The sequence below is a fragment of the Callorhinchus milii genome, unplaced genomic scaffold (genome assembly GCF_018977255.1).
Source record: "Callorhinchus milii isolate IMCB2004 unplaced genomic scaffold, IMCB_Cmil_1.0 Scaffold27, whole genome shotgun sequence".
NCBI classification, from domain to species: domain Eukaryota; kingdom Metazoa; phylum Chordata; class Chondrichthyes; order Chimaeriformes; family Callorhinchidae; genus Callorhinchus; species Callorhinchus milii.
Window position 1 is genome coordinate 2,578,880 of NW_024704768.1, and position 24,227 is coordinate 2,603,106.

Genomic DNA, 24,227 nt, shown 5'->3' on the forward strand with positions numbered 1-24,227 from the left:
TCACACGCATAATTTCCTGGGTAAAAATCAAACCAAATCCACCAGCTGGTATCTTGCCTCCCATTAGATTTCTTATCCTGTACCTTTTTTTATATTAATAAAATGTATAAAATAATCTGTAAGAAGAAGAAGAAGAAGAAGAAAAAAATCCACACGTCCCGTCTTCCCACTCACTGTCTCTCAGGGTATTTACAAATCAGCCCCCGTCTCCCTCTCTCTGTCTCAGTCTCTCTCTCTCTCTCACTCGGGTTTATTTGGTGAGTTTTTCTGCGGGTTTCTGTACCCCCCCTCCCCCCCCATCTCCCAGTTCCTGGAGGGATATTTCTCCCCTCCTCTCGGCTTCTTATTCTGATTATTGACATAATATTCACAGCCCATCAGCAAATGGCTCTTTTGGAAAACGTGTGTTATTTTTTTAAGACGGAGAAGGTTGCGATTCAGTTTTTTTTTTAGACACGAGGAAGAGCATCGATGGGCATCCTGTCTTCAAGCGCTCTGGGGGTGATCGTCGAGTGTAGTGACTGTTTTTGTAGGTAAATAGGTCAGGGGGCCACAGGGTGGTCTCTGGAGCCCGCGCACACATTGCCCACCCCGCTGCTGTGTTGCCCTGGTCGGGTCTGGCTTCCGTGCTGCCTGAAAGACTCCGTGCTCAGATTGTAGCTCAAACCAGGCGACGCATCCAATGTTTCCCTGTCTACCGGCCTCGGCCAGTGTGGGAGGCTTTAGTTCAGGTGAGTCAGTGCGTTTGCCTGTAGCTTCCCGGCCGTGTGGTGTCCAGCTCCTATCTCCTTGTTACTGGGTCTTTGTCGAGATAGCAGTGGGGGCTACAGTAGAGGCTTCCCCCCCCCCCCACCCACACACACACACACTGCTGTCCACTGGCTGCCCACAGAGGGCTGGACAAGTGGACAAGCTCAGGCGAGGCACTTGCCGTGTGGGTTCATGTGCGAAGGGCCACTTGGCATGAGGCAGTGAGGGTCATAGATGGAGCTCTCCCTCTCCCACCCACCCCCTGAGTAAATGCCTGTGTGTGTGAGAGACGGGGGGGGGGAGAACCACAGCGACTGATGGATTCACGAGGTTTCGAGACGCGGGATTGATGCATTAGTGTGATTTCGACTCGTCTCGGGTGTCTGTTCTGAACGAAATGGCTGAGCAAAGAACCACCCCATCAGAAATGTTTAATAAAAAGCACCCAGTACGTCCTGGTGGTGAATGGTGATTGTCCTGGGGAGGGAGGGAGGGAATTCATATCCCCAGACATCACAAAGGAGGTGCTCGTTGTGTGATCGATTCACTGACTCCCTCCGGGGTCTCCCATTTTTTTCTGTGCGTGCGGGACAAGGAGTGGCGGATTGAGCACAGAGCGAACTGGACCAGGGGACGGAGGTAGAAGGAGCACTGGACTTGGGCTGAAGGGGGAATGGCTTGCTCACCGCCGGGGCTCCGGGCTTGCGGAGTCCTGCCAAGCAGAGAGTTGTGCAGGTGTCTCGCCACTCGATGTCGCTGGCCAGGCCGGCTCTCTGCCGAGAAAGCCTCGCTCCCCAACAGTTGTGTACGCATGTGTGCGTGTGTTTGTGTGCGTGTGTTTGTGTGTGGGGCTCGATCCATTCTCCAGGTTATGGGGCTCGGGGTGGTGGTGATACTTGCAATTTGATAGAGCGCCTTATCACGTCTTTTCAAGACGTCTCAAAGAATATACTGTATATTTTGTGGGGTAGGATCTGGAATGGGTATAGGCGCCGTCGAAGAGGAAGGTCTTGGAAGAGAGGAAGGGAATGGGGCGAAGGGACTGCAGGACGGAATTCCAAAGGGGGGTGGGGGAGTGGGCAGAGAGGCTGAACGCCCGACCGTCGATGGTGGGGTGGTCCGGGCCGGGGACGCGGAGTAGGCCGGAGGGAGCGGGGCCGTCTTTACAAAGGTGACACGTTTCTGTGGTCAGAAGAAATAACATCCCTTTTTATTGAAAGTCTCGGGGTGTGCTGTCATGCTGGAAATGCCTTGTAATGAGTCGGAATGGCAGCCCAAGTCGCCTGTGCCCCGCCAGGCAATGAGCTCCGAGGACGCTGTGTAAACGCACCTCCGCTACACACAGCCCGGAATGTAACACAGGCCAGAGAGCCTCACGTCTCTCCTTCACACTAGACTTACACAGTATAAACAGTCAGCATGCAGCTAATGTATATGCACTTGCATAGGAGACTGAAGCTCTCAAGTCATGCTTCTTCCCCCCCACCCCCCCCCCCACCCCCCGTACCCCAAAGAAACGAACAATAGTTGCAAAAGACAAGTTGAAGCCAGACTGCTTTTCGCTCCCTGGCTTTTTGGACCATATTTTGTGCTGTATTTACCCCTCTGGAGATGTATTTCCATTCCCCGGGGGAAGGGGTGGTGGTGGTGGTGGGGGGGGGGGTGGAGAGGGGTTGGGTGCGGAGGGGAGGACTTTGGCCTTGCTGATGATGACTGGTGTGTGCGTGTGCGTGTGCATGGATGAGCTCGGCCAGTGATCGTTCGGATCATTAGCCCAGCAAATTCAACTTTCTGTTTCGCCCGATGACCGCACTCGCACCGTCCAGCAAAGGCGGGGGGTGAGATGGGGTGGAGTCGAGTTGATGTCACAGCCTAGAGATTAGGAGTTGAGGACTCCTACTCACTCACTCACTCACTCCCATCCCCAACCCCTTCCTCAATTCCCCACCCCAAATGGAACCCGGAGGTGCCCTGACTCACTGAGGTAAGCCCCAAGTACAGAAATAGTTTTTAAGTGAAGCCCTCGCTCTCTCCCACCCTCTCTCCCACCCTCTCCGAAAATCTTTCTCCTGAAACCGGCTGGTCGACTCGGGAGAGGAAATGGTTCTCTCCTCCACGGAGATATTCCGAGCACGTAGACAGGATTGGAGCTTGGGAGCGAGTCCGTCCGTACAGCGAGCTGTCACACGTGCCCGAATGAACCTTTGGGGTCAACTTCCTGAACCTCAAAACCCAACGTACAGCCTCTCCTCCCAGTCCCAAGTTATGGATGAGTCCACAACATTGCACCTCACTACTGCAGGGAGCAGACTGGGACCTGTTGTCTCTGAGCGATGGTGCAGGGTTGGGGGGGAGGTGGGGGTTTCTTCCTGGTTTAGCTGTGGGGGTAGGGGGTGATGCGTGGGGACTGTCCAGTTTGCTCACGTCAGCTTTGACCCAGAATCCATGCAAGAGAGACGCGATTACTCCAGACTCCCTCTGAGATTACTGATCGAGAGAGAGAGGTGAAGGAGAATTGCCCCCCCCTCCCGCCTCCACCCCCAACGCAAAAGAATCAATTGGCACCACACCCCTCCCCAACCCCATCTTGCCGCTAGCTGGACAATAAACATGGAGCCAAACCTTCCCGAGAAGGAATCATAACCACCGGATCAATAAAACGATCACCCGGTTGGGTTTGGCGGAAGAAAGCCCTTCGGCCTGTCTGATCTCTTCCAGAACACCACCCCCCAACCCCCACCCCACCCCCCCCTACCCCATTAATAAGAAATAAGCTGCTTTTGGTAAATGAGTCCCAGTGTCCTGGTCACCCATTTCTATTTCTTCTGTAGATGACGCCCCAGGAATGGATTGGGAGCGGGCGGGCAAATGGTCTGGGCCTTGTTTGGAAGAGGCACCAAAGACAATCCAGGAAAAGTAGCTTGTGTTTTGACTATTGTTTTCAAACCCTCCTTTTCCCCCCACTCCCCCGCACCCCCCACTCCCCCGCCCCACTCCCCCATTTGAATTCACGAAGCCTAGGGCTGCTCCCTTGAGTTAACACCCGTTCCTAAGCAACTCCCAGGCTTCAGCCTACTTTGGTTTATCCCCCCCCCCCCCACCCCCATTTCGCCTCCCTCGGTAAATCATTATATTTTTTTTTGCTTATTCTATCATTTGTTCCCCCCCAGAACGTGCATCGTTATCAGAAATACAAAAAAAACCCAACTTTAAATCCGAATCGATTGTGCAGGTAGTTGGATGTTGCTGGTTGGGGGAGGAGTGGGCGGGGGGGGGGGGTGGGGGCAACAGTTTTTTTTGCCCCATCTCCTTTAAAATCTGGAATGCAAAATAGCCCTAGGACGGGCCTGACATTAGATCGAAGCTTGACCTCCAGCATGCTCTAAGCCAGGCTGGTGGAAGTGGGGGAGGAACAGACCTGGACATATGGACATCTTTTCGTCAACTTTAAAGGCGTTTCAAGTTCTCTTTCCGTTGGTTGTGATTAAACCCGGACACAGCTCGAGTTTCTGTGGTTTCTGCTGCTGATCCTGGTTCGTGAATTTGTTCTTTTCGATGGTTTTTTTTTTAAGCCAAGCCGGAACCTCATAAAACCCCTCAATTCCTCACCTGTAGTGACAACCCCATGGCTATGGTTTAGCCTGATTCTCTGGGAGGGAGGGAGGGAGGGAACAGGGAGGGAAGGATGAGGAGTGAGGGATGGGGGAGGGATGGAAGGGAAGGAGGGAGGGATGGGGAAGAAGAGAAGGAGGATGGGATAGGGAAGGAGGGAGGAATAAGGAAGGAGAGATGGGGAGGGAGACAGGGATGGAAGGAGATGAAGAGATGGAGATGGAGTGGAGGATGGGGAGGAGGGAGGGAAAGATGTGGGGGGAAGGAAGGAGGGTGAGATGGGATGGGAGGGGAGGGCGAGATTGGGAGGGAGAGAGGATGGGGAAGGAGAGAGAAGGCTGAGCTCAGTAACTGTCTCTGGGCCAAGGTCTGTTTCGTTGCCTGTTTCTCTCATTGTGGTTCTGCTCGGAGTCGCGGTCGAGCAGCCGATCCTGTGAGTCATGGCCGTTGCCCCTGAGCCCCCCGGGGTGCTGGTGGTTGCGATGGGGTTTGTACAGCTCCTGGTAGGTGTCCGAATACTCGTCCTCCAGGTGCCGGGAGTCGCGGTGAGACGGGGAGTGCCACTCTCTCCTCGAGGCCTCACTCGTTTCGTCCGACTGCATTAGGTTCTCCTGTTCGATGGGAGACTGATCTCCACCCTGGTCATCCTCCGTCATTTGTTGGTCCTGAATAATAAGAATAATAGTTAGAATAACAATAATAATACTTATAATAGAACAACAACAATTCTGAACTGTCTGTGTAGTGACTGTGTGTCTTGTAGGCGAACGCGGCAGACAGTTTTTGCACAGAAACGTCCTCGCAAACAACCATTCAGCGGACGGTCAATTTTATTTGGGCAATTTGCGGCCGGAACAACGGGAAGAGAGAAACTCCTTTCTCGTTTCGAACAGCGCCGTGGGATCTTTGACGTCCACCTGAACAGGTTAGACTCCATACGCACGCTGGGGGTTCCCCCACCCACCCACCCACTCCCAACCCCCTCCCCCTCCCCATCCACCCACCCACCCACCAAGCCTGGACTCTAGCAACCTTGGGGATTGGGACGCGTTGGGTAGGAAGTGACGAGGAAGCTACCTGGAGACTGGAGACGGCCGAGGGTGGGGTCATCAGGGTCTGACCGAGTAGGGGGTTGAGTGGGGCGCTCCCGGGCAGGTGTGTCGCTCGCCAGTACACCTCCAGGTAATCAGCCAGGTGCTCGCACGCATCCTCCAGCTGGTTTTCATCCAAGATCACGTCAAACATTTCCTACGAAGTCAAAGGTTAAACCTCCTGAAACCCTACCGACCTGTCCGTTACCTCCCTCCACCAGCCTCCTGCACGTTCCCCGCCCTGCCCTTCCCTGCCCGCCGCAACATCTGCCTCTCTGCCCCCACCCTCTGAAACTCCATCCCACAATCCCTTGGCATCGCCCTCTCCCTCCCTCAAGGCCTCCTTCAAGGCTCATTTCAAGACCCTCCTCTTCGACCGCGCTTCCAGTCATCTTCCCTCCTCCACCCGCACCCTCCCTGCCCGCCACCCCTCTCGACTCCAGCCCACGGCTCAGGAGCAAACCCTTGACTGTCCAGCGCCTTGGGACGTCCTCCTGGGGTGAAAGGCTCTGTTGTTCATGGTGTTGTGTGAATCTAGGCTTCCGTCCATGTGTTTGCAGTATCTGACAATCCTCGCCAGCCTTTGAGATCATCAGCCCCCACTCCCCCACCCCCAACCTCTCCCATCCTCACCAAGTGGCCGTTGTAAGATCCACATACACACACACACCTCTCCTGGGAATGCGCACACATACGCACACTCACCGGTGGGCACTGAGCCAGTTTGTCAGCAGCCATTAGCTGAACGTTGAGATGTTTGCTTTGTGATTTCCCTCGAGACTTGATTAATCTCTGCAGCACCTGAGAAGGGAGGTGAGAGTTAATAATAATAATAATAATAATAATAATCCTGGCATTTGACACGGCACCTTATCAAGTCGTTGAGACGTCTCAAAGCTCTTCACGGGATACACTGTGAAGTGAATTGACTTGTGTATTTTGTGAGTGAAACAGTGTCCCATAAACAGTCGTGGATTGAGTGACCAAATTATTTTTCTTTGGTGGGGGGGGGGGGGGGTGAGGGAATTATTACCCCTGAAAACCGATCCGCCAATCAACTAACAACCAGGATCCTACGCGTGTGTGTGTATGTGTGTGTGGCGCAAGGAAATTTGCCTAAGGTTTCGCCCCGTCTGGGAATCGAACCTGGGTCCTCTCTTGCGAGGCGAGCTCTCTTCGGGACTCCCGAGCTGTGTGGAGGTGGGGGGGGGGGGGGAAGGGTTCTGAGGGGGTTGAGATCGGAGGAGCCAAAATTCATCCACACCAAATTTTTCTGGTCAGTCTGCGTTGCCGCGGTTTCTACACTGACCACGAGAGGGTGAGGGAGAGCGCAACATGGAACACAGTCCACCTCACATAAGTCGTATCGGTCGGGATCAGACCTTTAATATGACTTATGCAAAGAGTGAATTATTCGGGCAGGCTGCGACTGGGTGGAATTCTGCGGCTCTGGACTCTCCCTCTTCCCACCCGATCTGCACCCGACTCCAGTGCACCTGAGAGTTTGGGACGAGAAGAAGCTTTCGTCCACAAAATATACAGTCGCTCCATTTTACAGTGCGCTCCGAGAAAGCTTTGAGACGTCTCGAAGACGTGATAAGGCTCTGCACCCAATGCGAGGATTATTATTATTATTACTTGCTGCGTTGGCCCACAAAACAGTCACTACACTTCACAGTGAAATCCTGTGAAGTGCTTTGGGACGTCCTCCCGATATGAAAGCTGGTGTATCGTTGTTAGGATTATTATTGTTAATAACTACACGCACTCACACGTACGGACACACACGCACATAGATTCACACACAGAGACAGAGGCTCCTTACCTTGGGTGAGGAGACCTTGACGTAGATGATGATGGGGGCGAGCGAGGTCTTGGCGAGCTGAGCCGGGTTGTTGATCGTGTCTGCGTCCAACACTACCAACTGCAGACTCTTCGCCAACTCAAAGATCCTCTCAATCTCGCTCTGAACCTCCGCTGCCAGAGACAGACACAGACCGTTACACACCCTCACCTCAAGAGCTGCCCATTTCTTTACAGTTTTATTATCTAATCCGTGTAGACGAGGCTTTACCCCGTCTCTAAGCCACGCTGTCGCTAACGTGGGAGTGTGGACGGACACACAGTGTAGAGGGAGCTTTACTGTGTCTCTAACCCTGACCCGTGAGTGTGGACGCACAGTGTAGAGTGAGCTTTACTGTGTCTCTAACCCTGACCTGGGAGTGTGGACGCACAGTGTAGAGGAGCTTTACTGTGTCTCTAACCCTGACCTGGGAGTGTGGACGCACAGTGTAGAGGAGCTTTACTGTGTCTCTAACCCTGACCTGGGAGTGTGGACGCACAGTGTAGAGGAGCTTTACTGTGTCTCTAACCCTGACCCGTGAGTGTGGACGCACAGTGTAGAGAGAGCTTTACTGTGTCTCTAACCCTGACCCGGGAGTGTGGACGGACGCACAGTGTAGAGAGTGGATTACGTACCGATGCTGGATCGGGTGTTTGATCGATCGATGATCGCTCTCTTGCTGGGGTTGTTGAGGACGGAGCGTTTGGCGAGCGAGAGATCAGCCGTTACTCGGGTGATGGAAATCCTGATTAAAAAAACACACACAGATACAGAGCTGTCACTGACAGAGAAGCCTCTTCACTAACACCTGATGTTGCTGTGGTCCTGGCCAGCAATCCCCCGGCTCTAATCGGTCACTCGCTTCACAGCTGTTTGCGGGGACGTTGCTGGGCTTAAATTGGCTGTCACAAAACACGCGGTCACTGCACTTTACCGTGTATCCTGTGAAGCACTTTAGAGTGTACTCCTGACGTGAAAGGCACAACATCAAATGTAAGGATTATTATTATTATTAACCGGTGGTTTTGACTGTTTACATCCTTATAACCGGATTCCTCAGATGCCATCACCAATTAGTGGAGGGTTTCCCCTCGTCAATATGAATCATCCACACTCTGCCTCGCCCCCTTCTTCCCCATCTTGAGGTCCCACCTGAAGACCTTCCTCTTCGACCAGTGCCTATGGTCACCTCCCCCCCCCCACCGGCTCGGCGTCGTGCTCCGACGCTGTCAAGCGCTCTGGGACGCTATCCTGTGCGAGGTGAGCTGCGTGAATGCAAGCTGTTGTTGTTGCGCAGCTATTTGCGAGGTCAGGGTATCAAGGGGTACGGAGCAAAGGCAGGTAATGGCGTTGAGTTCTAGATCAGCCATGATCTAGTAGATTTGCGGAACAGGCTCGAGGGGCTGAATGGTCTCCTCCTGTTCCTATGTTGCCCCCCCCACCCCCCCCCCCCCCACCCCCTCCAACATACACAGAGAAGTGAAAGGCGTCTCACCTGCCCTCGAACCTGTGCTTCAGAAAGTCGAAGAGAGCTTTCTGCATCATGTCCGTGACCTGTCACAGGGGAGAGAGAGACACGAGACAGGAGAGGGGGTGATCCGATCGTCCTCGCGAGAACCCGGGGGGGGAAGCCCCCACCAAATATCCTTACCCCACACGTCTCCACAATTGTTTGCGGGGGAACGCCTCTGTGCGCAATTGGCTGCCGCGTTTCGCCCACAAAATATACGGTCAATCGACTTTACGGTAAATTCTGTGAAGTGTTTAGAGACGTCTTGAGGACATGATAAGGCGTTACATCAAATGCAAGGATTATTATTATTATTTTTGTTGTCACGCTCTCGCTCAGACCCCCCTCGGCGGGGGTTGGTGTTGTTGGGGTTGAGGGATTGGGGGTTGGGGATCTCACCTCATATCCTTTCAGTGATGGGCCCACCAGCACCACAGGCCTCATTGAAGGCACCACATCGTAGGGTGGTATCAACTCCGTCTATCAAGACAACAATGGATGCCTCGTCACTGGCTCCAGATCGCAGCTCCAACAAATTATCTTCACGGCGCCTCACAGACACGATGGGCCGAATGGCCTCCTTCTGTGCTGTAAACCTCCACGCTTCGTCTGGCTCGGCATCACTCCGGTCAGCGGCCTCTGGCCATTGGCGGTCAGGCCTTCAGCTTCTCTGCCCTCCATCCCACAGTCCCTCCGCCTCGCCCCCACCCCCTCTCTTGCCTCCCTCAAAACCAGTCTCACCCCGTGTACCCCAATTCTCCCCACCCGCCTCCACCCCCCACCCCCGCCCCCTATACGCTCCTGATCCCAAGCACCAGCTCGGGTGCGGATCCCTGACTGTCCAGCGCCCTGGGACGTTCCTCCTGACGTGAAAGGCGCCGCGTAAATGTCACGTGTTATTCCGGGAGAGGGGAGGGGAGGACTTACCACTTTCTGTTTCTGCTTTGCTGTAAAAATTAAGAGAGAAAAAGAAATTAGTGACTAAATCGAAGCCTCGCGCACCCTCCAGCTGCGTTTTAGGGGGAGGAGTGGGGGAGGGAAGGGCGGGGGAAAAGAGGGGGGAGGGAAGGGCGGGGGAAAGGAGGGGGGAGGGTGCAGTGGGACTTTACAGTGTTATCCTGTGTGAAGCACTTTCTGGACATGAGAACGAGGAGGGTCTCGAGTAGAGATGCTGAGCGGGTGGATCAGTGGGACCCGAGGTTTGAGATTAATAATATAATAATAATAATCCTCGCATTTGACACAGCGCCTCATCACGGCTTCGAGACGTCTCAAAGCGCTTCACGGAGTATACGGTAAAGCGTAGTGACTGGGCGTTTTGTGGGCGAAACGCGAGAGCCAGTTGCGCACGGCAGCGTCTCCCCCACACAAACAGTCGTGGGATCGAGCGACCATTCCTTTGATGGGATTATTACCCCCTGGGAACCGATCCGTCAATCGCCCCTCTCTCCCCACACCCGACCCACCCCCCACCCGCCGCCCCGCCAACCAGCGTGAGGGAACGGGAATCGAACCGGGGTCGATTGGTTCCTTTGAGTCAACAAATTATTATTATTATTATTGTTATTGTAATTATTTTAAAATGTATTTACGACAATACGGAAGGCGTGAGCGGTCGTGGGTCTCGCTCTAGAGAAGCGCGGTGCCGTGCAGAATGACTAACCAAAAATCTCAGCTGATCACCTGTAGATGGAGGTGGGGATCGCCAGGTCATTTCTCCCGTGTTCGCAGAGGAATTTCCTCCGGTCTTACTGATGGGAAAAGGACAACACAGCCATTGTCTTATCTCAGAACATCAGGAAGAGACGCTCATTGCCCACTGACCAGTCGTTTGGATCACTCCACATCTTCTCATCCCATTTCCTCACTCTTCTGAATCCTAAATCCCTTTACCTACTTCCCAATCGACCATCTCTGCCTCTTTTGGATATCCCGATGAATCCGGCCCATGAGAGGTGCTCTCCCCGTCCTCGCCAGCCTGTTCCATAGGTTTACTACTCGTATCCTGGCCTCTACATTATCTCGTCCCCTCAGGATCTTAAAGACCGCCATCATATCGCCATATCGCCCGCCCACCCCCCCCCCCCCCCACACCACCTCCCCCTCATCAAGGAATTGTTGTAAGGTCTGTGGCTGGTGACGATGAGCCGACAGGAAGCGATGTTACATCTCCAAAGAGTATCCCATCGCTCCGTCTCTAGGTCGGTCCATCGAGATACCATGGCAAGCGGCATCATAGCTATGGCAACGGGCAACATACCCATGGTAGCCCTGGCGAGACTTGATGGCCTCTAGTCGGAGGGGGCTCGGGATGAATCCCGTCTCGCATCCCTCCTTGACCAGTCGCCCGATCCACCAGTCATTGTTGTACTTCTGTCGAGAGGGGGCAAGAGCGGAGACCGCCATTAGACTCGATAAGTTTGTGAATAAATTCAAGCTGTCAAATAGTAAACCCTTCAAAATAATAATAATTCGGTCGCTCGATCCACGGCTGTTTGCGGGGGACGCTGCTGCGCGCAATTGGCTGCCGCGTTTCGCCCACGAAACACTGCACTGCACCTTATATCCCACTGCACCTTATATCCTGTGAAGCGCTTTGATACGTCTCGACGACGTGATAGGGGTTAGGGCCGAATAGTTAGCGCCCCGGGACCCAACATCGACGCAAGCAGGCAGACGGGAGGTCGGTTGTTAACGTCTCGTCCGAAGGGCGGCGTCTCAGACGAGGCAACGTCGCCCCCCCCCCCCCCCCAGCGCTGCATTGGAGCGTCAACTTAGACGATGTGACTCTATGTCCCGACATAATAATAATAATGATAACGATAATAATAATCCTTGCCTTTGATACGGCGCCTTGTCACGTCTTCGAGAGGTCTCAAAGCGCTTCACAGGACACTCTGTAAAGCGTAGTGACTGTGTATTTTGTGGGCGAAATATGACTCGAACCCGCAACCTTCTGACTCAGTCTCATCCATAGGCCAGCGTCTCCCTCAACGCAGTGGTGGGGCGGGGTGGGGGGGGGGGGGGTGGGATCAGGTCTGGCCTTTGAGGTCAAAGCCCCCCCCACCCCCGCCTTATGTGGGGCTTGACCATAGAACCCTCTGACCCCGAGGCTCGAGCGATTGACAGTTTAAGGGACGCGTAAATCTTTAGGCTCTGACCTCTTTTATGTGTAGAAAGTCTTTGGCGTCGAAGGAAATGGCGGCTCCCTGCACCGGGCAGTCCTCGTCCAGCGGCCCGCAGTAACTCACGTTGGTGCGGACGGCAAAGGCTACCGACTTGGTCTGAGGTGAGCAGCACAATGCGGTCAGTCAGTACGGTCGGTAACTCGCTCCTCGCCATCAACACACCATCCCTCGCCCCTGAACACAGCCCTCGCAGCTCACCATTGGAGGTCGAGCCTTCAGCCTCGCTGCCCCCAATCCCACTCTGGAACCCTCTCCTGGAGCCCCTCTGCCTCAGCCACTCCCTCCCTCCTTCCCTCCCTCGCCGCCTTCAAGGCCCGTCTCAAGACCCTCCTCATCGACCGCACCTTTGGCCGCCCCTCCAACGCCCCCCCCCCCGCGCCCCCCCAACCCTCCCTGCCCTCCACCCCCTCCTGATCCCAGCCCGCAGCTCGAGTGAAACCCCTCATTGTTCAGCACCTCGGGACGTCCTCCCGACGTGAAAGGCCCCATGTAGACCACAAGTTGTTGTTGTTGATGCCCCCCAACAACCCTGAGCCCGGAGAGGGGGGGGGGAGAGGAAAGGGGGGAAGTGAAGAGGGTGAAGGGTGACACTCCGCCTAGTACCCAACGCAGATGGTGCGGGGGCTGGTTTTGTCCGCTAGGTCCTGGTCCTACCTTGGCTCGCTCCAGCTGCAGGAGAGACTGTGGTTGCGTGTCCCTGGGAACAGCTTCTTGGTCCTCCTCCAACGAGAGGTCCGAATCCGAAGGCCTGCTGGGGTAGGATCCGGCCGAGCCCTGGGGGGGGGGGGACAACAAACAGAAGTGGGTGGAGGATTCGCGAGGAGAAACAAGACCGAGGTTCACCCCCTTTCCCCCTTCCCCCACAAGAGCGATAAGAACAACAATATTAATGATCAATAATCCTCTCATTCGACCCGGCGCCTCATCACGTCTTCGAGGCGTCCCAGAGCGCCTCACGGGGTACGCCGTAAAGTGGGTCGACTGCGTGTTTTGCGGGCGAAACGCGGCAGCTGATCGCGCACAGACGTGTGTGTCTCGGGTTTGTTCCGCCTTCCCGCCCCCACCCCCCACCCCCCCCTCGCCACCCCCTCCATTCCACTCCCCGCCCATCCCCATACAGCACTGGTATTGGGAACAGTGTCTGTCTCTCTGGGCAGGTGATGGTGATAGAGAAGAGGGGACAGTGGGGGGGGCGGGGGGGAGGTCACAGTGATGGCTTTGCCGCGAATGCTCTGACGGTCCTCGCCAGCCGGAGGGAGATGGCACTGTGCCCCGGGCTCCATGCAACAACAACAACGTGCATTTATGCAGCGCCCTTTCAGGCTGTGGAGGCCTCCCGGAGCGCTTGATAGTCTGACGCCGAGTCAGTGAGGGAGCGAGAGGGAGGGGGGGAGGTGGCCATGAGCACAATCGCGAAGGAAGGTCTTCAGGCGGGATCTGAAACTGGGGAGGGAGGGAGCGAGGGGGCAAAGCGGAGGGATTGAGCGACAGAGTTTCGGGGCTTGAGGCCCTTTGGCCCTCACTGTGCCGTGCGATTTGCGTCTCGAGTGTCAGATCTGAAGTTCGCTGAATTATTCATGAATCACCGAGGGCTTCCAGTCACCTTCTCGTTCTCTAGTGACTTGCGTGAGGGCGGAGGTTGAGACATCAGAGAGCTGTGAGAGAGCTGGCAGGGCACCGGGGGGGGGGGGGAAGGCAACCATAACAACAACAAGTTTCCCTTCCTGCCCTGGCACCTCCCTGCCCCTACGACCCGGTTGCTCTCCAACCCACCACCCGCTGCCTCCGCTCGGCTGGCTCTGGCCACCCGCTTGCCCCTCCTGCCCGCTAGTCCACAATCGGTGGCCGCACTTTCAGCTGCCAGGCCCTGAACTCTGGAACACCCCCCCCCTCTATCCCTCCGGCTTGCCCCTTCCTTCCTCCCCTCCCTCTCCCCCTCCCCATCTTCAGGTCGTGCCTGAAGACTTTACTCTTCGGCCGTGCCCGCGGTCACCGCCCCGTCACTCCCCCGAGCTCGGTGTCGCGCTCTGCGTGAGGGGACGCTGTGTAAATCTGTTGTATAACTCCCCTCACACGGGGTAGCGTCCCAGAGCCACGGACTCTTCACGAAAGGGACTTGAGACAACCAGCCGAAGCTCATCTTAATATTAAAGCTCAGTCACTGGGGGCCGGGAATCCTCCCCCTCAGCTCCCGCTAACCCCGCGGCCAAAGCTGTAACGGGGAGGGGGGTCCCAGCTGGAAAAGCTTGGCCAGTCAGCGTCTCTCCCAATGGCCGAGCTGTGTGCGGGTTTAGCTGGTTAGACTCCAGCAGTTACCCCCAACGCACACTCTGGGCTCCCCCTTACCAAGCCTTGGCTCTCGCCAACCTGCGCCTAATACTCTCTGGAATTAGGTAAGCAGGGGGCGCCCCTCCAGGGGGAGAGAGAGAGAGAGAGCACATTCCATTCCAACAATCTATCTCTGGGGTTTCCGTGTGTAGATGGGAGTCGGGGAATTCTCAGTTGGGTTTGGATGCTCTTAAAACAACGGTGATGGGTTTCCGGGTGTGTCGGACACCCGGTTGGCCCAAAAAAAGACAGATAGAGGCAGGACCATCAGTTGGGCCTGGGACCTTCTCAGAAGGACTGGATTCCACAACAGACGGTGGAGAGTAGGGGTGGCGAGTTGGGTTATTGTGGCGTCCTGTAGTGTATTGGTTAGAAGACTCGCCTCGCAAGCGAGAGGATCTGGGTTCAATTCCCGGGCAGGGGACAACCTGAGGCAAGTTTCTTTACTCCACGCGCACACACACGCGCGCGCACTCGCCTCTGCTGACCCTGCGGGTAAGTAGGAACCCGGTTGTTGGTCGATTGGCGGATAACTTTCCGGGGGCGATAATCCCTTTTTTAAAGAAAAATGAAGGGATCGGTCGCTCAATCGCCGCCGGTTTGAGGGGACGCTGCTGTGCCCAATTGGCTGCTGTGTTCCTCCCATCAAATACGCAGTCGCTACGCTTCACAGCACGGCCCTGTGAAGCGCTTTGAGACGTCTCGACCGCCGAGATAAGGAGCTGTGTCAAATGCAAGGATTGTTATTATCTTTATTACTCTGTTGACAGCTGAGGACTTGAATTACCAGTTGCCCAACGTGTGTCATTGTCGCAAAGTCAACCGTGTGAATGGAGTCCAATTCTCCGAGGGTAGCTCAGGACTCCGGAAACTTCCAGGCTCCTCGGGGAGGAACAGTATCGGATACAGTACCCGTATCCTCCGAGGGACGAAATCATCGCAGTGACTGCGCAGAGGAACCGAGGAGGTAATCCTTTGTCCCTCCAGACACTGATCCCATTGGCTGCCGCGTTTCGCCCTCAAAATGCACAGTCACTTCACTTCGCAGTATCTATTCTGTGAAGCGCTTGGAGTCGCCGAAAGGCACCTTCGAGACGCAAGAACATCCCTTCGCGACAGCTCTCTCTCTCTCTTTCCCTCTCCCGCGCTCTCTGTTTAACACATCTCGTCCATTGAAACCGCCAACCAAGCGGTGTCCGTCTATTCCGCCCCTGGCCACCAGGAGGCGCACAAGAGCGCGGATCGTGACACAACAACAACAACAGCTTGCGTTTACACAGCCCGGGGTGACGTCTCCGTGCGCAGTGCTGGGGTCGGACATCGTCTAAAGGGAGGGGGGGAAAATGACGGTCGGCGCGGTCCAAGGGGGAGGACATAAAGACGGATAGCGAGAGTCGGAGGGCAGGGCGTTGGGCGTCAGAGGTTCGGAGTTCGGAGGCCACCGATGGAGGGATGGACGGGGGGTGTCGGAGGACACCCGGCGGGGACTGCGTTTAACCTCTTGCGGGTTGTCACGTAGACACAGGCATTAGTGGCACCGATGCCTGCAAACCCCCCCCCCCACTCCCGTCGCCCCCACCCCAATAATCCCACCCACACACCCACACAAAAGCCCCCCCCACCCCCCACCCCTCACCCCCAACACACACAACCTGGGGGGCAGCCACACACAGCCATGTACCGCTCACTCAATCTCACCGCCCACACACATGACATAATTCACCCCCCACCCTCCGCACCCCCCGCTCCAAACCCACCTCCAAAAGCCTCCCCACTGCATACGCAACCCCCTTCTCCCCCCCCCCCCACACACACACACACACACACACGCGCAAAAACGATCTGCCCTCAAAAGAAACGCACTGAGCACTACTTCCTATTAACCCTTTTGCCCCCCACCCCCGTCCCCGTCCCATCAGTGCAAGGGGTGGTAGTGGGGGGAGAGGGCTTTGGGGGGGGGGGCTCTCTTCCCCCCTCCTCCACCACCACCCCCCTTCCACCTCTCCTTCCGTCCACCCCCCGCACCACCCCCATCTCCCTTCTCCTTCCATCCCCCCACCCCCAACTCCCCACTCCCCTTCCCCTCTCCTCCCCCGCGCCGCCCCCCCCCCCACAACCCCCCCCACCCAAACCATCACCACCACTCACCCCGTCCGACTCCTCGACCCCACGCTGCCGGGAGCCCTGGTACATGAGCGAGGGCCTGGGGTGGACGGTGATGGAGCAAAGCGGAGAGAGGAGCTGATCGAACAAGACCAGCCCCAGGGGCTCCCGCGGGCCCTGACGCTGTTGTGTGGGGGTGTGGGGGTGCGTGTATGTGGGGGGGGGGGCGGCGGTGGTGGTGGTGGTTGGGTGGGGGTGACGTGTGGCTTGTTCAGCTGCTGGTGGCTTCTCTCCGCAGCCCTAGATATTTACACACGAAGACATCTCGCTGGGCTGGGATCTGTCAACGTCATGTACAATAGCAGTTCCCTCTCTCTCTCTGTCTCTCTCTCTCTCTCTCTCTCTCTTTTTCTCCCCCCCACCCCTTCCCGCACCACCACCCCTTCATTCTCTTCAACCCCCACCCACCCCCCCATCCTCTCTCTCTCCCTCCCTCCCTCCCTCCCTCCCTCGCTCTCTCTGGCTCTCATGCCCGGAGTCCGTGCGAGCGATTGGCTGAGGAGCGGATCTTCTCGGCTCCAGAGGTCTCTGTGGGGCATCCAACGCAGCGAGCAGTTGCACAGCTCAATCCGTACACCTGCTCTCTCTCTCTCTCTCTCTTTTGCTCTCTCTCTCTCTCTCTCTCTCTCTCTCTCTCCATCCCTGTGCCCACTGCAAAGCTTTCTCCCGCTCCCTGAACCCCTCCTGGTCACACAGTTCCCCGGATCATCACAGCACTCAAGGAGGCCATTCGACACCCCATCAAATTCCACAACATCTCAGAGACAGCTTTCCATCCGCGCTCTCTCTCTCTCTCTCTCTCTCTCCCCCTCCCTCCTCCTCCTTTTACACCCCCGCCCTCCTCCTCCTCCTCCTCCTCCTCCCCCACACGCACACACTCACCCTATTACATAGCTCCTTTTCAAATATTTATCTTATTCTCTTTTTAAAAGCTATTTTACTGCTTCGAACGGCATTTTTTTTTGGGGGGGGCTCAAGACATTTTGCGTCCGTGTGCGCGCGCGCGTGCGTGTCTGTGTTTGGAATAACCCTGGCATTTGACACAGCGCCTGATCACGTCTTCCGAGACGTCTCAAAGCGCTTCGCGGGATATACCGCTAAGCGAATTGACCGTATATCCGGTGGGCGAAACGGGGCAGCCGATCGCGCACAGCAGCGTCCCCCGCAAACAGCCGTGGATTGATTGACCTAATTATAATTTATTTTAGTTTAGTGCGTGTGTGTGTGTGTGTGTGTGTGGGTCTGTATGTTTGCGCGAGTCTGTAAATAAATGCCCTCCTAACCTCTCCCTCTTAGCGAAAGGTCATCGACTTGAAACGTTGACTCACTCGCTTTCCTCTCTCCATTAATGCTGCCTGACCCTGACCCGCTGAGCGACTTCTGTCTTTATCCCCCTCTGTGTTGTTTGGTGGCGGAACTAAATTGACGCCCCCCAGTCAAAGACTGACCGAACGGTGGAAATAATTCCTCCGCATTCACTCGTCATTGCAAAGAGGAGCGAACACGTATAAAGTACTCGCTGTAAAGAATACGACGGCCTGATTTCTTTGTCCGTTGCTCCTATTTTCCTCGGATTATTTGTGTGTTTCCATTAAGCTAACATGGCCCCTGGATTCAGATGTTACAATAATGGAGCACTAAGTCCTCTGCCCCTCAGGCCTGAGACAACACTAATACTTCCCTTTTTCTCTGAGAACGGATCAGAATGTGTAGACTGAGCCCTGCCCATAGGGTGAGACCAACACTGAGTGACTGAAGGTCTCGGATTCTAACAATAATAATATTAATAATAATAACAACAATCTTTCGATGCTGGGAGGACGTCCCAAAGAGATTCACTAGGGTTCGTTGTATGATGCAGTGACTGTGAATTTGTAGGCAACCAATTTGTGCACAGCAGCGCCCCACAGGCGGCAGTGAAGTGAATGATCGGTTGTATCTGAGAGTGGGTTGTCTGAGGCTGGGTTGGCAAGGGCTGAGTTGGGCTGGCAAGGGTTGGGATGAGTTGGGTTGGTGAGCGTTGGGCTGGGCTAGCAAGGGTTGGGTTTGGCTGGCGAGGGTTGGCTTGGGTTGGACTGATGAGGATTGGGTTAGGTTGGCATGGGTTAGTTTTGAGTTGGATTGGGTTGAGTTGGGTTGGTGTGAGTTGGGTTGGACTGGCAAGGGTTGGGCTGGGGTTAGCAAGGTTTGGGTTGAGTTGTCGAGGGTTTGGGTTGGCGAGGCTCCACTCTGCAAGACCTGCAGAATAACCTGGGCTTTGGAGCCCAACGCCGCTGGCTTCATCTCTCATGCCACCCAGAGAGGAGAGGAGGAGTGAGGAAAGGGCAAAGCAAAGTGGAGGAGGGGTAAGAGCGAGTGCTGGTCTCTGGCCTTGGCCGGAAAGGTAAAGTGAGTCACTACCTGCATCGTCAGCGAGCCTGCCGGGTGGTCCCCGCTCATTGAGAAGTGGGATCTTCCTTAAACGTCCACCACTTTGAAAGGACCACGGGTCTGGGGGATTGAGTCGCTGAATAAGGTGCTCTGACCGGGAGGAGCTTCAGGGCAAAGGGTCTTCAGTGGCAGAGTCTGCGACTGCAAGTAAAGAGGCCTTGCGTCAGAGAACAAAGTGCGGCAATTCGAGGTGTGAAGTTAACACAAGGTGCGTGGGGGGAGGGGGGGTGGGGCTGGGGGAGTGGTGGCAGGGAAGGACTGGGGAGTGAGGGGTGGGGGTCAGAGTGAGCAGAGAGCAGGGCGGGCGGGGGGGGAAAGATTTGCAAGGCACCGCCATCGTAATGGGGTTGGGGGTGGCAAAGGGTTGGGGGGGGTGGCGGGGGGGAGGTTGAGAAGGCAAAGGTTTAGTATAGAGTGCCCACAAAGTCCTGTCACCCCATGTTTTTTTCTCTCTCTAGAGTGCATTGACCAACCATTGATTTTTTCTGGGGGGGGGGGTCAGCCGGGTGTCTGACACACGCGGAAACCCATCACCGTCGCTTAAGAGTCTCCAAACCCAACTGAGAATTTCCCGCCTACACCCGGAAACCCCAGAGATAGATTGTCGGAATGGAATGCGCTCTCTCTCTCTCTCTCTCCCCCGGAGGGACATTCCCCCTCCCCCCCCCCCCCCCCCCACCCACCCCCCCGCTTACCTAATTCCGGAGAGTATCAGGCCCAGGTTGGCAAGAGCCAACGCTTGGGGGGGAGCCTAGAGTGTGCGTTGGGGTAACTGCTGGAGTCTAACCCGCTAAATCCGTATAGCTTGGCCGCTGTTGGCGCTGCCTGGCAAGCGTTCCCGCTGCTTGTCCAGCTCGGACCACCCTACCCGTGAGGGCTTTGGCTTGTAGGGGAGCTGAGGGAGGTGACTCCCTGCCCCCAATGACTGGTTCTACCCTTCCAGGTCCTACCGATGAACCAACAACTGGAACATGTGGAAGAATGATGAGAACTGTATTTTGGACAGTACTAGTGTTTAACTGCCTTGAGACGTCCAGAGGATCAGTGTGTGTGCGCGAGCGTGTGTGAGTGTCGGAGAGAGTGTGTGCGTGTGCGTGCGCGTGCGCGTGTTGTGTGAGCGCCATCATTTCCATGGCAGATAATCATCCGTCGCCATGTTCGAAGCCACGTCTTCTGTAACACGGACGTACTCAGTGAGGAGGGAAAATGCAGAATAACTTTGGGTAAAGTCCACGTCGCTGGCCTTCTCTCGTCTGCCGTGTTTGACACTCGACCACACGTGTGTTTATGCGTGTGTGTGGTGGGGGGGGTGGGGAATGAGGGAGAGGGGGAGGTGGGGGGGTTAAACCCTTTCCCAACTTCTTAACTGCTGATCAACTTTCCAATAGATTCCTACTACCAACATGTCTACAGAGTGGGTGGGGTGGGGAGGGGGGGGGGGGTGGGGAGAAAGTGCTCCCCTTGTGGCTCAGATTGGAACTGCACCGATCACTCAATAATATTAATAATACTCCTCGCATTTGGTACATCAGCGCCTCATCACGTCTTTCAGGCGTCTCAAAGCGCTTCACAGAACATACCGTAAAGTGTAGTGACTGTGTAGTTTGTGGCCAAAAGTCTTGTAGTTCAGTGTCTCACAAACACCAGTGGATGGGTGGGTGTGTGTGGGGGGGGGGTGGTCCTAGCTGGACAAGAAGGGTAAAGCTTGGCCGGACAGTGCCCTCAGTGGGCAAGCTATGGGGTTTTAACGGGTTGGACTCCAGCAGTCACCCCCAACGCACACTCCGGGGCTCCCCCCACCCCAAGCCTTGGCTCTCGCAACCTGCGCCTCAGACTCTCCGGAATTGGGCAAGTAGGAATGTGGCCCTCCCGGGAGAGAGAGAGAGAGAGAGAGCACTCCATTCCAACAATCTATCTCTGGGGTTTCCGTGCGTATTCATGACCTGTATTCCTGTCCGTACTATTCCGGGTAGGATTTGGACTTGGTGTCGGTGCTCAGTGTCGCGCTCTCTCGGAGGCTCAGACGCTGTGTGTGAAACTCGACAACCCCCCCCCACCCACTCCCCACCCCCTCACACAGACTCACACACAGACTCACACACACACACACACTCACGCTCATGGGAAGCAACTATTGACCCAAACCGGGCTCCACTGACACCGAGAAGGCTCGAAACTCATTCATATTTCACGACGATTTCCGTTGTATCAGTTTATTGTAATTCTACGATGGGCAGAAAGAGGGTCTGAGAGTCTGGGCCGTGGCTATTGGGGGAGGTGGGGAGGGGAGACAGGAGGTGGTGGGGGGAGAAGGGAGAGGGAACGGGGCAATTTCAGTCTCGTTCGGGGTTTTGATGAACTTTTTTTGAAAATGATATGTCCATGAGCAGCCAACAGCAGGTGGTAGAGGGTGGGGAGCAGTGGGGGTGGGGGGGTTGGGGGGGGGGGGGGCACGAATAGATAGAGAGAGAAATTTGGGGAGAGAGAGAAAGAGAGAAAAAAGGAGAGAGAGAGTAGGTCAGAGAGAAAGAGAGAGACAGAAGGAGGGTTAGAGAGAGAGAGAGAGAGAGATGGGGGCAGAAAGAGAGGGGGAGCAGAGAGGGGGTAGAGAGTGGAGGGGGGGTCAGAGAGAGAAGGGGGGGGACAGAGCGAGGATGGGGGGGGCAGAGAGAGAGAGAAGGGGAGGGGGAGGGGGGGTGGGGGGGGGGCAGAGCAAGACAATAACGGAGAAATCTTTCTCCGTGTTCTGTTGACCATCTGGACGAGGAACTTGCCCCTCAACCCGACCCGGGATAAGCTCCCAATTCCAATTCCAATTCCCTAACAACAGCAGGAACAGGTCCCGAAGAGCGCCGGAGGCAGGGAAACAGGAGGGGAGACAGGAGACCTGGGAACAAACGAGGAGTGGGGGGGGTCAGCACACAGTGGGGGGTGTCTGACACACACGGAAACCCATCACCGTCGCTTCAGAGTCTCCAAACCCAACTGAGAATTCCCCGCCTCCGCCTCCCACCTACACCCGGAAACCCCAAGAGATAGAGTGTCGGAATGGAACGCGCTCTTTCTCTCTCTCTCTCTCTCTCTCTCTCTCTCCTCTCTCTATCTTTCTCTCTCCCTCCTGCTTACCTAATTCCGGAGAGTATTAGGCGCAGGTTGGCGAGAGCCAAGGGTGGGGGAGAGCCCAGAGTGCGCGTTGGGGGTAACTGCCGGAGTCTAACCGGCTAAATCCGTATAGCTTGGCCATTGAGAGAGAGAGAGAGAGAGAGAGAGAGCGCTGTCTGGCCAAGCTTTCCCGCTGCTTGTCCAGCTGGGACCACCCTCCCCGGGTTAAGGCTTTGACCCGCGGGGTGGTGGGGGGGGGGGGGGGTTAACGGGAGCTGAGCGGGAGGAACAAGGGAGGAATTCAAAAGGGGTGGAAAATAACCTTAATATTCGAAGGAGCCCGAAATGAGGTCGGAGAACCGTTTCCCCCTCACAAAGCTCCTCGCGGAACAAGCCACGAGAGTGAGCCGAGCGGATATTTTCGTGGGACCATCGCAACGAGGCGTGACGGCGTGTTATAGCGGGCGAGAGGTTCAAAGGGGGGGGTCGGTCGGCCGGTCGGTCGGTCGGTCGGTCAGTCAGTCAGTCATTCGAGTTCCCGGCAGCTCAGAGATGTGCATTACCCGACAGTCGATCGATGCCGGAGTTGAGTTGTTTTTTTTTTTGTTTTTTTCCCCCCTTCGCCTCCACCAGAGCGGACGCTGAGACATTAAAGGCCTTTAATGAGCCTCCAGTCGTGTAAAGGGAGACTTGGGTTTCACCATCAATCCATCAAGCGCCCCCCCCCCCCCCACCCCCGCCTCCCCCCCACCCCCCCGCCCCGCCCCGCCCCTTGGTTGCTTTGCGCCGCGGGGCGTGAGCGAAAGGGCAGGGCAGGGGTTGCGTGATGGTGAGGTCGTAATTATTATTATTATTAAATTATTATTATTAATTATTACACATTATTCGTTGTAATTATGATAATAATCCTTGCACTTGATTTAACGCCTCACACCCCCCCCCCACACCTCTCGCGACGCCTCGAAAGCGCTTCACGGAACGGGCCGCGAAGTGCAGTGACTGTGTGTTTCTGCGGGTCAGACCGTGAGTGTCGGGACCCCCCCCACCACCCCACCACCACCCCTTTTTGGGTCCCTGCTCGCTCGTTAACCCGTTCATTACCGCTGCTTTCAGAGGCCACGCTCTTACCAGTCCGTGCGTCTCTCTCTCGCTCTCTCGCTCTCCTCGTCTCTCCATCTTTTTGTCTCTCTTTCTTTACGTCGCTCCCACGTTCTTTTGCTCTCTCGCTCTTTGTTTCTCTGCCTCTCTCTTTCTCTCTATTCTGTTTTTCTCTCCTCTTCCTCTCTCTCTCGCTCTCTCTTCCTCTCTCTCTCCTCTGTTTCTCTCTCTCCTCTGTTTATCTCTCTCTCTCCTCTGTCTCTCTTCTCTCTCTCTCTTCTGTTTCTCTCTCTCCTGTATCTCTCTCTCGCCTCTGTTTCTCTCTCTGTCTCTCCATCACTGTTTCTCTTTTTCTCTTTCTCTTCTCTCTTTCTCTCTCTGTGTATACATCCCTCTTTCTAGCTTTCTTTTTCTCTCTCTCTCTCTCCCTATCTCCGACACAACCTTCCTCTTTTCTACTTATTTCCTCTCCCTCTCTCTCTCTACTGTTTCTCTCTCTCTCTGCGTTTCTCACTCTTTTCTCTGTTTCTCTCTCGACATATACATCTCTCTCTTTCTCTCTCTCTCCGACAGAACCTTCGTCTTTTCTACTTATTTAATAATAAATGATAAATAAATGATAAATAATCATAATAATTTGGTCATTTCAATCCCCGGCTGTTTGCGGGGGACGCTGCCGTGCGCAATCGCCCAGAAAATACACAGTCACTACACTTTACAATATATCCTGTGAAGCGCTTTGAGACGTCCCGAAGTCGTGATAAGATAAGGCGCTGTATCAAATACAAGGATTATCATTAATATCATTATTATTATTATTTCCTCTCCCCTTCTCGCCCTCTTTCTTTCTCTTTCTCTCTCTCCACTCCCTCAACCGCTTGTTCTCTCTTACACACACACGTACACACACACACACACATACACACACATACATGCACACATATACACACACATATACACACACACATACACACACACACACACACACACAAGTGACCAGTGACTGACAATCCCAACACCCAACAGATCGACACACGAACAACAGCATCTCGGGGGACGGGTGGGGGGGAGAACGGGGTCTCCCTGAACCCCAGCCGAGACCCCCAGCGAGC

At 55.3% G+C, this 24,227-nt stretch overlaps 1 protein-coding gene across 2 annotated transcripts; it reads right to left on the bottom strand.

Annotated features, from left to right (window-relative positions):
- Positions 1–4,653: 4,653 nt before the first annotated feature.
- Positions 4,654–18,930, bottom strand: LOC103173178 (voltage-dependent L-type calcium channel subunit beta-3). 2 transcript variants are annotated; one of them, XM_042344195.1, is made up of 13 exons: positions 18,886–18,930; positions 12,649–12,768; positions 11,968–12,090; positions 11,067–11,179; positions 10,490–10,557; positions 9,734–9,753; positions 9,206–9,286; positions 8,792–8,850; positions 7,932–8,041; positions 7,279–7,430; positions 6,159–6,254; positions 5,440–5,577; positions 4,654–5,027 (listed from the first exon to the last, which is right to left on the bottom strand). In XM_042344195.1, exons 1-13 carry the CDS (start codon positions 18,922–18,924, stop codon positions 4,707–4,709), a joined length of 1,440 nt encoding a protein of 479 aa, XP_042200129.1. In that variant the 5' UTR covers positions 18,925–18,930; the 3' UTR covers positions 4,654–4,706. The 2 variants fall into 2 exon arrangements, with proteins under 2 accessions (XP_042200129.1, XP_042200128.1); XM_042344194.1 differs by having other exon boundaries at positions 5,440–5,610.
- Between the last annotated feature and the right edge of the window lie 5,297 nt (positions 18,931–24,227).

Excerpts from the sequence above, each read along its gene's own strand:
- LOC103173178 (XM_042344194.1), bottom strand. The coding sequence starts at position 18,924 with ATGAGCGGGGACCACCCGGCAGGCTCGCTGACGATGCAG. Across the intron at positions 7,431-7,931 it reads AAACACCCGATCCAGCATCG|CGGAGGTTCAGAGCGAGATT; the intron begins GTACGTAATCCA and ends TGTCTCTGGCAG. Across the intron at positions 5,611-6,158 it reads AACTGGCTCAGTGCCCACCG|GAAATGTTTGACGTGATCTT; the intron begins GTGAGTGTGCGT and ends TTGACTTCGTAG.